The sequence below is a fragment of the Aptenodytes patagonicus genome, chromosome 3, assembly GCF_965638725.1.
Source record: "Aptenodytes patagonicus chromosome 3, bAptPat1.pri.cur, whole genome shotgun sequence".
Taxonomy (NCBI): domain Eukaryota; kingdom Metazoa; phylum Chordata; class Aves; order Sphenisciformes; family Spheniscidae; genus Aptenodytes; species Aptenodytes patagonicus.
In genome coordinates this window covers 22,484,000-22,496,723 of record NC_134951.1, presented here as the reverse complement: position 1 = coordinate 22,496,723, position 12,724 = coordinate 22,484,000, and the positions used below count along the sequence as shown (strand labels likewise).

The window sequence follows — 12,724 nt, the reverse complement described above, 5'->3', positions numbered from 1 at the left end:
CAAATTTAGGCCCCCCAGCCAAAACATTTCAAAAAGCTCATATTCCAGTAACCACAAAAATCTATTGCATGTCCAGATTTATTTAGAAGCATTTGGATTGCACAGTCCCTGAAGCAACCAAACTTACTTCTGCCTTCAGGCTACCCAGGAGACCCATATGTCCGTGCCGAAATCAGAAGGCCTCTGATGTGGCAGGCATGCTCGCTTCCTTCTGGCTTCATACTACGGCTCTGTGTGGCCAAGGACCCCTACACATAGAAGGCAACTCAAGGAGAGGAGGAGTCCTCTTTTTCTTCCTTGCCTCTCCTTCCTAAGCAGCCTGTGTCTGGGCTGCAATGGTGCCTATTACCCACCAAGTCTTTGTGCTTCCAACCATGTCGTGGTTGTGACTACATGTGAGATGGTCCCCCTTTTTGTTTGTTGCCCAGGCTCTGTCTCTCACTGTACAGATATTTGAGGTATATTTATGCCCTCCTCTCTGAGTGGAAATAAGAAAGTCCCTCTTGTCTTTTCCCATGCATTCATTCTCCAGTTTTAGCATTTACTCACCTCTTGACTTGGGTATCTAACACCCATGAACCAAGTTTAAAGCCTTTCTTGTTAGGTTAGCAGGTCTGTTCACAAACACATTCCCTCCTTCTGAGGGAAAGAGTCATCATAACTGATGATCATAAAAGCTGGTTTTGAAATTAATTGTCCTGTCATTGAGCATATTTGTAAAGTCTATTCTCATTGTTAGACAGAATCCTACATCAGTCTTTGTTTTAGAGTACTGAAGCAACCTGTCCCTTGTCCTCTCCCTGTTGTAAAAACTGATGGAAGATAAGCATGAAAGAAACCTTTCTTTTTTTTTCCATTAAGAGGTAATTAACCCAAGCCTTCAATGCTAATTACCTTCTGCGAATTCCAAGATGTATGCATAGTCATGGAAGATGTTAATTGATGTGGATAGCAACAACAACCAAAAAAGTACTAAGTTTCCCAAGCCTCACTGTATTAGTTAACTGTAGGATCATGCTGGGATGGAAGTGTCAAGAGTTTTGTAGGTGAAAGTGAGAGACAAACTGCTGACCAGCTGATGGGACCTTGTTAGAGGGCTAATATCTTGCCCTAGGGTAAATGTAGGGACTTAATTTCATTCTGAAGGCTGCAGTAGAAGGGCACTTACACTCTCTCACCGATACCTCCTGCTCCTAGATGCAGGCCCTCTTTTCCCATCATTTAGCTTCCAGGACTCTCTTTTTCATAACTCTGCCTTACCCAGCCTTCTTGCTCCCCTCCAGGAATCTCAGTCCCCTGCAGTTTGTGCACAGACAAGAGTTTGGTTTTGTATCAGTTATTTGCTGAGGAGAGGCAGGAATTTCATTAGCAAGAAGGAAACACTGTGGCCTGCTTTTAACCTTACCCTTCTGCTTTTGGAGCAAAGAGGCTTGCTCACTCTCAAATGAACTACTCTGGTGAAGGGGACCCAGTGTGGAGGCATGGACAAGATAGGCAGAGAGTTCATGTGCTCGGGACTGCTCAAGCCTGGTATTGCCAGTATGTGAGATAATGCTAATTAGTGCATAATGATATTAGTATTGCGTGATACTGCCTATATTTACAGTGCAGTGCTAGCATGATAGTGGCATGCTGGCCAGCATAAGTCTGCCCAAAGAAGCAGCTGGAACATCCATTGGTTCTACAGAACAGCTCCAATGGAACCTGTCATCGGGAGGGCAGGAGCTCCAGGATCCCGAGACAGCCTGCTAAATGAGCAGGATAGATCAAAGCTGAATTATTTCTGGGAAATCTCTATCTCTATGGGAAAGATAGTGAGTGTATATGTGTAGTCATTGTAACTGTTAAGCCCTCCCAAGGTCTAGGAGGACAGATACCAGTGCCAAAGATAGAGCAGTGCCATACTTCTGAATAGGGACAGGAGGTCGAAGAAATTCCTTCTATGAATGAGTCAGAAACACTGTTCTTCCACTGTTTAGACAGTGATATTATCAACTTAATGATCTTTTCATGAGTTAATGGTATATGCATTGAGATACTGATACCTGAACGATTACACAGATAAGAGTTTTGTAATTGTCTTTTATTACAAATAATTATCCTACAGATCATTTTACCATTGCTTGGAAAATGTTAAATAATTGATCTAGGATGTATACTACAATTTTCTTAGCTGTTTGCAGTTCAGGCATGAGGCCCTCCTTTTAACAGCTAAATTCTTAATACTTTGACTAAAGAATCTCGTCAGGCTTAAATTCCCAGTCTACATCCCCATAATGTTCAGAATCACCAAGGTTAGAGCTGGAAAAACTTTTACATCTTGTCTGGAGCAGTGCAAGCCAAAGATGGTCACTATAGCATATTTGTTAATGTTTAGATTTTTCATATGTGTATGAGCTATGTAAATTAATGTGGCTATTAGGGTATAGCTGTGTGACTGGAAAATATTTTAAGGCATATCTTAAGGTTGATAACCTTGTAGATTCTCATCTACCTCTGCTTACAATCCCTAAGTGTTTTGCGATAGGCTAGTATTAGACTTAAGCCAGGAAAAACCTCATTTCCAATCAGTAAGGAAGGTTTTTTAAATAACCTATTCTTTTCCTCTGTGTTGCTTAAACTGTGAGTTCTCAAGCTGGCCTATATGCAGAGGTATTTTATTTTCTGCAAAATTCACTAAAAGACAGCTAAGCCTAGATTTCTTACGTTAAACTTCCATGTAAACAGTTGTTATAGATAACCAAGGGTGATCACACAATTGCAAGTCTACAGGAAGCTTATTCCAAAGGCAAGAATGAAAAGGGATAGTGCTCTGTACTAGTGTCAATGAGTGGAGATGGGGGTCCTTATCACAGAGCTGTCTGAGAACCTGTTCAAAGTTATTGAGGAGATGCCATAGGCAGGCTTTTAAATTTATACGGCAAAACCCAAACTAATTCTGTTGTAAAGAAAACGTCATTAGTGTATTTTGTAAGTATAAACCTTATATATCTATTTGTAATGTTTATCACAGTGAAAATGCAGCATATTCTGTTTGTCTCTAGTATTTGTCTGCAAATTTCCAAACCAGTTCCACTATTTGCAAATATTGAATATTTGTAAAATACTCCAGGCTAATTATTTGCGCGTAGTTCATTTTAGTATTCACCATTTGTGGCTGAGCAATTAGATGCTTATCCATTGGGGTAATCTAATTTAATATGTTTTAAAAATTGCTTTGCTGAGTCAGAGCTCAGCTAGTATAATGTTTTTAATTGGAAAATAATGGAGAATAAGTTATGACTGGTGCTTAATGCCACCTTATAATTACTGAATAAAATGTAGGGATATTTAAATGTCGTTCTAATTGAATATCAATCACTGAAATCTTTTTAAATGCCAAATAAGATGATCTTTAAACACCAATGAACAAAATAACTTTTTCAGAAATAATACACATCTCTGTCATTGTTTAGCTGATTATAACACTAATCTGTACTAATAAATTAAATTTCATTCCCAGCCCTTTCAAAATCTTTTACAAAATGTCATATCTGTAACTCAGAAATGCTTATTTTAGCATAACTCTAAATATTTTTATTAATAGTGGAATGAGGAAACCTTTACAATTACTAAATGCAGAAGTTTTAGATTATACTAAAAATCTTTCAAAAAACCATTAAAAGGGCAATTTTCAACTTAAGCAAGTTTATTAATGCTTTCAATCTCCTCTAGGCCATTCTTGTGTGAAAAACATTTTTTGGAATTTAAAGAAACTATCCAGATACAAAAATTTCATGTAAACAAATGTCTAGGCGTGAGGGAACATTGCGGTTTATGAAATATCAGTGAGAGCAAAGTAATGCTCCCTTGGAAGAAAAAAAACCCAGAAATTTCATAAGGCACAAGGGTATCATTTTAAAAATGGCTGGTAAGGTGAGGTGAGGAAAGGCTGGAGACAGGATCTGATCTCTACTCATGCTGAAGGCAATGCGCTTTTTGCCATTAACTGTGAATGGTGAATGTCATCCAGCTGTTTCATATTACAGCAGCAGCAGAAGCTTTTTCATGTGCTTTCAGAATCCGTCATATACCCAACTTAGCTAGCGGTAAAAACAAATGTAAAGAAGAATGTTGACTGACTTTTTACTGTAAAGCTTATTCAGAAGTTTAAACAGAACTTCTGGGGTTTGTTACTAAAACAGTTTTTTTTCTTTCTAACCTGAAAGGTGGTCAAATAATTGGTGTATATATAGCACTGTCTAGCAAGTATCAGTGCTAACTAATGAGTGATAGTTATTAGTTCTTCTTAGTAAATTACATTAACTAACATTAAGTAACATAATGCTGCACTGGCATGTCACCCAAGTTTACAAATGAAAAAATGTTGCAAAATAAAAAAGATTGTCTACAAAGTTCAAATCAGACGGAGAGGTCAAGTAGACAGATAGCTTTTTCATAATTAGATTGCAATGACTAAACATTTAGGCACTGTTACCTGCACGTTTGCTGGAAATGATGTCAGAAGTCATTAATAGGTCAAGTCTAAGCACTTTTCTAAAAGTTTGAAATAGTCAGATTTGGCTTTGCTTGTTCTGTGTTGCATTTTGTAGGGGATGGTTTCCGAGAATATGGTATTTATTTTTAGAAGAGTGACTTGAAATACAGAAGACCTCCAGTTAATATCTAGCTGACAGATCTGATACTGACTTACAGTCAGACGTTTTTGACAATTTTAACATGTAATAATATAAAGCAGTACCAGTGTTGCCAGCTGAGTGTCTTCACACACAAAAACCTGCATAAAATATTATTTTTATATGATAAATGACGATGGTTGTCCTCTCAAAAATCATACTTTTTTTTTCCAGTCTAAAACATATATGTGCAGTTGGCAAGGGGATACCCTGTGTTTCACAGTCGACTTTGCTCTGGGATTTACCTGTTTTGACAGTAAAACAAAGGTAAGACGAAAAAGAAAACATAACTCTGTTTTGTTTTACTGTTATTGAAGTTATTAGTAACTGTAATTTTTTATGTTGATCAGTAATGGTAATTTTTTATGTTGATATTGAGTATTTCTTCCTCAAATGTACTGTACTTTTTATTTATATAGCACTACTGAAATGTAGTCAGTTTGGGACTTGAAAGGGACAATATAGTTGTGCCTTAGCATGTAAAGATAAATTTTGGAGAAAGATATAAAAAAAGTAATTTCCTTTTCAAGTAATAAAAGCAAAGGAAGGTTATATTTAACAGAGAACTTAGTTTCTTGTAATGAAGAAATTCCAAGATTTTTAAAAGATTACCAGTCATGAAAAAAATGAAGTGTCACCTGATTCTATTTGTTTTCAAGCTACAGATATAAGATTAAATATTCTTTCATCGTAAGAAATTTAGGCCATGTCTAAAATAAACAGACCAAGGGCAAATGCATTTCAAAGTCATAATCTATAAGATTAAGTTCACTTATCTTGCAGAACAGTGGCTATATACAAAGTGCCTACAGGGAATGGTTTATGACACATACCAACTTCCAAGCCCTGTCTATAATTCTACTATTTTATATATAATTTAGTGATACTTTAATTTAAATTTTTCTAAATGGATTTATACATTTGTTTGCCAGTAGAAGTAAACATACATTCAAAAAATGTTTCTGCATTAATAGAGCTGTACAGTAGAAGGTGTGTCCTCTGAAATATGGTCTTCAGCTCCAAACTGAAAGGATTTTTTGAATATATATTAAAGAAATTCAGTCAGTCATTCTGAGTTAAGAGGAAACATACTGCTTTTTGAAATATTGACACAGGATCTAGTTTTTGTGTGTTGGTGTTTTGGGGGTTTTAGGCCAAAATGCACAAGTTTATTGAAATTTTTGTGCAGAGAAATAATGACCGAGATCATTGTTATTTGAAAATTTAGACTAATTGCATTAAGTGTGCTATCCTATGAGGTAGCATAAAATCTCAGGAAATACGTTTGCATACCTTTCTCTGCCTCATGTGATACTGCATTCTGAAATTGTGCTTTTTCCACAATTGTACACATTTTGTGTGTAGCCACAAATGAACTATAGAAAGTAATCTCATTAGTTTGGACTATAGAAAATGTTTCTTTTAAATGTGAAGATTGATTGGGTGTACTCCCACCTTTAAAATTATAAACTTGTCTATTGATAGGACTTTAAGCCACAGTGCCTACCTTCAGTATTGATGATGAGGAGGATTTAGATCAACCTTTGTTGCTTACCTAAAGAGAAATACAGGACACCATCAGATAGATTGATTCTGTCATTAAAATTCTGTTGTAAAAATTATGGAGAGCTCAAGTGCGTTTATTGTTTATCTGTGTGAGAGATGGAGATGTCCTCTGCATCCTCAAGCCTGAGTGAGGCAGTAATGGGTGGCTTCCACCGTTCATCTTGCTTCCATAATTGTCTGCTGGAGTTGACTGTGTTGCCCCATACTCATCGCTTTTTCAGAATATTTCCTACCAACACTGAATAGATTGTTGAAGTGGTCAATCAATTATCAGTTTATTAGGGACACAGCAATTTTGTTGAAAAATTTATTTTGCCTTTGAGATAATGAATTTCAAATTAAAGTCACCTATTGATGCAAAGAATGCTCTTACACCACAGCAGGCGTTCATACAGGCTTATTAAAATAAAGGCCAGTCCCCTGTCTGCTCTACGACTCTAGGCCTGGATCTCAAAATTTGGGCAACCAGCTCATGTACTTATTAAAAAATGTTCTTTACAGTCTGGAAAATAACATAGAAAGGTTCTTATTGTTCTTATTACAAATGACAAAATAAAAAGGGCAAGATCTGAGCAATCTGATCTAGTTGAAGATAGAATCACAGAATCATAGAATAGTTTGGGTTGGAAGGGACCTCTAAAGGTCATCTAGTCCAACCCCCCTGCCATGGGCAGGGACGTCTTCAACTAGATCAGGTTGCTCAGAGCCCCGTCCAACCTGACCTTGAAGGTTCCCAGGGATGGGGCATCCACCACCTCTCGGGGCAACCTCTGCCAGTGCTTCACCACCCTCAGCGTAAACAATTGCTTCCTGATATCTAGTCTATATCTACCCCCCTTTAGTTTAAAGCCATTCCCCCTTGTCCTGTCGCAACAGGCCCTGCTCAAAAGTTTGCCGCCATCTTTTTTAGAAGCCCCCTTTAAGTACTGATAGGCTGCAAGAAGGTCTCCCCAAAGCCTTCTCTTCTCCAGGCTGAACAACCCCAACTCTCTCAGCCTTTCTTCAGAGGAGAGGTGTTCCACCCCCCTGAAAATTTTTGTGGCCCTCTTCTGGACCTGCTCCAACAGGTCCGTGTCTTTCTTATGCTGAGGGCTCCAGGGCTGGATGCAGGACTCCAGGTGGGGTCTCACCAGAGCAGAGCAAAGGGGCAGAATCCCCTCCCTCGACCTGCTGGCCACACTTCTTTTGATGCAGCCCAGGATACGATTGGCCTTCTGGGCTGCGAGTGCACATTGCTGGCTCATGTCCAGCTTTTCATCCACCAGTACCCCCAAGTCCTTCTCGGCAGGGCTGCTCTCAATCCCTTCACCCCCCAGCCTCTGTTGATACTGGGGGTTGCCCTGACCCAGCTGCAGGACCTTGCACTTGGCCTTGTGAAACCTCATGAGGTTCACATGGGCCCATTTCTTGAGCTTGTCCAGGTCCCTCTGGATGGCATCCCATCCCTCTGGCGTGTCAACCGCACCACTCAGCTTGGTGTCATCTGCAAACTTGCTGAGGGTGCCCTCGATCCCACTGTCTATTTCATGGATGAAGATATTAAACAGTACTGGTCCCAATACAGACCCCTGCGGGATGCCACTCGTCACCAATCTCCATCTGGACATTGAGCCCTTGACCACTACCCTCTGGATGCAACCATCTAACCAATTCCTCACCCACCAGACAGTCCACCCATCAAATCCATACCTCTCCAGTTGAGAGAGAAGGATGTTGTGGGGGACTGTGTCAAAGGCCTTACAGAGGTCCAGATAGACGACATCTGTAGCCCTTCCCATGTCCACTGATGTAGTCATTCCATCATAGAAGGCCACTAGGTTAGTCAGGCAGGACTTGCCCTTGGTGAAGCCATGCTGGCTGTCTCAAATCACCTCCCTGTCCTCCATGTGCCTTAGCACAGCTTCCAGGAGGATCTGTTCCATGATCTTCCTAGGCACAGACGTGACACTGACTGGCCTGTAGTTCCACGGGTCTTCCTTTTTTCCCTTTTTAAAAATGGGGTTTATGTTTCCGCTTTTCCAGTCAGTGGGAACTTCACCAGACTGCCACGGCTTCTCAAATACGATGGATAGTGGCTTAGCAACTTCATCCGCCAGTTCCTTCAGGACCCGCGAATGGATCTCATTGGGTCCCATGGACTTGTGCACCTTCAGGTGTCTTAGATGGTCTCGAACCTGATCTTCTCCCTCAGTGGGCGGCTCTTCATTCTCCCAGTCCCCACCTTTGCCTTCTGCAGCTTGGGCGGTGAGGCTCGAGCACTTGTCGGTGAAGACTGAGGCAAAAAAGTCATTGAGTACCTCCGCCTTCTCCATGTCCCAGGTAACCAGGTCTCCCGTTTCATTCCAGAGAGGGCCCACATTTTCCCTTGTCTTCCTTTTATCCCCGACGTACCTATAGAATCTTTTCTTGTTGCCTTTGACATCCCTGGCCAGATTTAATTCTATCAGGGCTTTAGCTTTCCTAACCTGATCCCTGGCTGCTCGGACAATATCTCTGTATTCCTCCCAGGCTACCTGTCCTTGCTTCCACCCTCTGTAGGCTTCCTTTCTATGTTTGAATTTGTCCAGGAGCTCCTTGTTCATCCGTGCAGGCCTCCTGGCGTTTTTGCCTGACTTCCTGAAGATGTCCCTGCCCATGGCTGGGGGGTTGGACTAGATGACCTTTAAAGGTCCCTTCCAACCCAAACTATTCTATGACTCTATGATTCTATGATTCTATGATTCCATGATTTTGCTTAGGAGTGTGGTGGGTTGACCCTGGCTGGACACCAGGTGCCCATCAAAGCCGCTCTATCACTCCCCTCCTCAGATGGACAGGGGGAGAAAAAATACGACAAAAGGCTTGTGGGTCAAGATAAGGACAGGGAGATCACTCACCAATTATCGTCACGGGCAAAACAGACTGAACTTGGGGAAATTAGTTTAATTTATTACCAATCAAATCAGAGTAGGGTAATGAAAAATAAAAAACTAATCTTAAGACACCTTCTCCCCACCCCTCCCTTCTTCCTGGGCTCAACTTCACTCCCAATTTTCTCTACCTCCTGCCCCACAGAAGCGCAGGGGGATGGGGAATGGGAGTTGCAGTCAGTTCATCACACATTGTTTCTGCCATTCCTTCCTCCTCAGGGGGAGAACTCCTCACACTCTTCCCCTGCTCCAGTGTGACGTCCCTCTCTTGGGAGATAGTCCTCCATGAACTGCTCCAGTGTGGGTCCTTCCCATGGGCTGCAGTCCTTAAGGAACAGACTGCTCCAGCGTGGGTCCCCCACGGGGTCACAAGTCCTGCCAGCAAACTTGCTCCAGCGTGGGCTCCTTTCTCTCCATGGGTCCACAGGTCCTGCCAGGAGCCTGCTCTGGTGCGGGCTCTCCACGGGGTCACAGCCTCCTTCGGGCACATCCACCTGGTCCAGCGTGGGGTTCTCCGCGGGCTGCAGGTGGATATCTGCTCCGGCGCCTGGAGCACCTCCTCCCCCTCCTTCTTCACTGACGTTGGTGTCACAGAGTTGTTTCTCTCACATATTCTCAATCCTCTCTTCTGACTGCTGTTGTGCAGCAGTTTTTCCCCCTTCTTAAATATGTTATCACAGAGGTGCTACTACCATCACTGACTGGCTCAGCCTTGGCCAGTGGCAGGTCCGTCTTGGAGCCGGCTGGCATTGGCTCTATCGGACACAGGGGAAGCTTCTGGCATCTTCTCACAGAAGCCACCCCTGTAGCCCCCCTGCTACCAAAACCTTGCCACGCAATCCCAACATAAGGAGTTTAAGTGTCTTTTAGAAAACTCTTTTCTAGAACAGTTTTTGGGGATTCTTAAACTTATTTGAAAGAATTACTTCATTTCCTACATATTCTGTTCCAGGGTCATCATGGGCTTAACTTATTCAGCTTTTACTATTTTGGGCCCATCACAGAGGTACTCTTGTGGCCTGCAGATGCTTTATATCTGATCGCAGAGATTCTTTTTATCTTGTTGACTTGGTTGGTTCGTCTTCCCCATCCTGTGCCTCCAGCCGCTCTTCCAAGGTAAAGGGATCCCAAATTGTGCATTTTCTTCCACCTTCCAGAGCCATCTACTTCTCTTCTTTTCCACTCAGTGTCAACTGTTGAGAGAGATGATGACTCCAGCAATGCCTATTATTGCTAAATTGTTCCTAAGTTCTTGTTTCATCTCCTCCCTAGCAGTTATATTATGTAGCGAACATTCATCTATCCTATTTAGATCCAAACTCATTTAAGCTTTGCATACTTTTCAGGTGGTCTAATTAGGCCCTCTGGACCCAGTTAAAATCTGTTCATGAATGTAAAGTTTAAGCACCATCACAATGCTGTAGCACAGTTGGGTTTTTCTTAATCTGTTATATTTGTCTAAGTCAATGGCGTTTATGTCTGCAGGGAACCAGGAGATGAAATCAGGATTTTTGTGCCCTCTGTAAACACTTTTTTATTTATAGGTCATTCCCTTTCAAACTATGAGTAGGGTTCTGAAGACCGCTGGTAGCACTGGTCTACATGAAAAAAAAAAAATTTGCAATGAGATGTATTGAAAATGGAACATAGCAAACTTTTTTCTCTGTGTGCTTTTGAAATAGCCTTCAAAGTATTTAAATTGTGTTTCCTCAGCAGTGTTGAGGGACTGAATCACATTTCAACATGTGCATAGAATTTTCATTAAGATTATAGGCATTAAGGAAACATCAGCAGGAAGTCTGGATGCAAGTTGTTACCTTGTGGTTTTTTTAAACTTACACATTTTCAGGTCATCAATAGAAAACATTCAAATAAATACAGAAAATGACATTGGTTTCAAAAACAATTTCCCAATGTTTGTTTTTAAAAAGTATCTCCATAACTATTGAAACATACCTGTCAATGTAGGATCTGCCAACAGTAGTAAGATGCCATGCATAAACCTGTAGGAGACCAAGAAGCCTAGATTCGTATATATTTTACAAACAACTGTGTAATGTAGAACATATTTTTGTGGTTTGCAAGACTACATTCAATAATAACATTTTTGCATTTCTATAACTTATTTTATCTGAGGATTTCAAACCACGTTGCACACATCAGTAAATTCAGCTTTGCAACATCTGTGTAAGACATTATGTTATGCAGATGAGCCAGCTGAAATATGAAAGATCGAGCTATGATATGGAATTGTGTTCATAGTGAAACTGATACAAATATCTTCATGGATCTTTCTAGAATTAGGCTTTTGCCATGGATTTTGATATTAAGTAGGCAACTGAAACATTTACATTTCAGAGAATTCTAAAAAATTGTTTAATTAGTGAATATTAATATTGCATATTTTGCTTTCACATATGATATAGAGCTGTTAATTTTATTTGCTCTGCAACCAGCCTGTTATCATGTGCTATGTTTACTGCCCTAATGCTTTATCTTAATACATAAACATTGATCATCAATCTATAGTTCTAGGTAAGAGTGTGTAACAGAGCCCTTAGTCAAATTTCTTTCTCTTTAGAACGTGCTGTGGAGGTTTAAATTCTCTCAGCTCAAAGGCTCTTCAGATGATGGGAAAACAAGAGTAAAACTGCTTTTTCAGAATCTAGACACCAAACAAATTGAGACAAAGGTAAGCAACATCCTCTTTCTCAGTTTAGTAAAAAATGAAATGGAATTACTATCAAGGCATCAAAAATTCCATTTACTACTGCACATGCATACAGTGAACTCCACATCACAATTTATCTTTTTTCCCTATTCTCTAGAAACTCCACAATAAATGGAAGTGATGAAGTATCTATAGATTTATTACTCTATTTGTACAAGCCTGTTACTGAGTTGTGTTATGATGGTGTTTTACTGTTTCAGAAAGATGATTTCCGTGAAGTTGTTTAGTCAACCTATAATAGATATAATATCTAAAAACTGCTTTTAAAAAGGATAAAGGAAAAATAAAACTATTTAAATGCTAAATATATTTTTAAGCTGCTATATAGTAGACTTAAATTTTAAGCAAATATGTACTTAAGGTTTACCAATAAAGTAAAAGATGATTGTGTAACATTTAGTAGCTTAAAAAAGGGACTATTCTTGCAAGAGGCCAAGCAATTCATGAAACCTATTGGTTCTACCGTGAATTAAGAGCACTCAGTGCTTTGCAGGATCTGGAATTAAGCTGTGGAGACATCCAGTCACTACTATAGATGAGACATTACTGGTGTCTCTTTTTTTTCCTCTACCAATCATCAAATAAAATTGTGAAATTAGAATTCAGATTCCCAACTGAACTTCAGCAGTTTCTAATTCAGGACTGTAGTTTGAATCATCATCTGGAGGCTTGGCTGTAATGCCTTAATCTGTGCTGATTCTCCTCTGCGGTCCCAAGCTTGATGCTGAATAAATAAATAAAAAGATATAAAGATAATAAATAAAGATATTTTCAATCATGCAGTTTTAAAAAGAATGAGGAGAACTTTGATGTAGTGTGACAGAGAAGAGGAAGGTAAGAGT

General features: G+C 40.1%; 1 protein-coding gene across 1 annotated transcript in view; it reads left to right on the top strand.

The window, feature by feature from the left end:
* SNTG2 (syntrophin gamma 2) overlaps positions 1–12,724 on the top strand; it is a 313,450-nt gene that overhangs the window by 288,956 nt on the left and 11,770 nt on the right. Inside the window, exons 15-16 of the mRNA XM_076335436.1 lie at positions 4,851–4,943; positions 11,733–11,843. Of these exons, the coding sequence (XP_076191551.1) occupies positions 4,851–4,943; positions 11,733–11,843 (204 nt within the window). The remainder of the gene's footprint in view (positions 1–4,850; positions 4,944–11,732; positions 11,844–12,724) is intronic.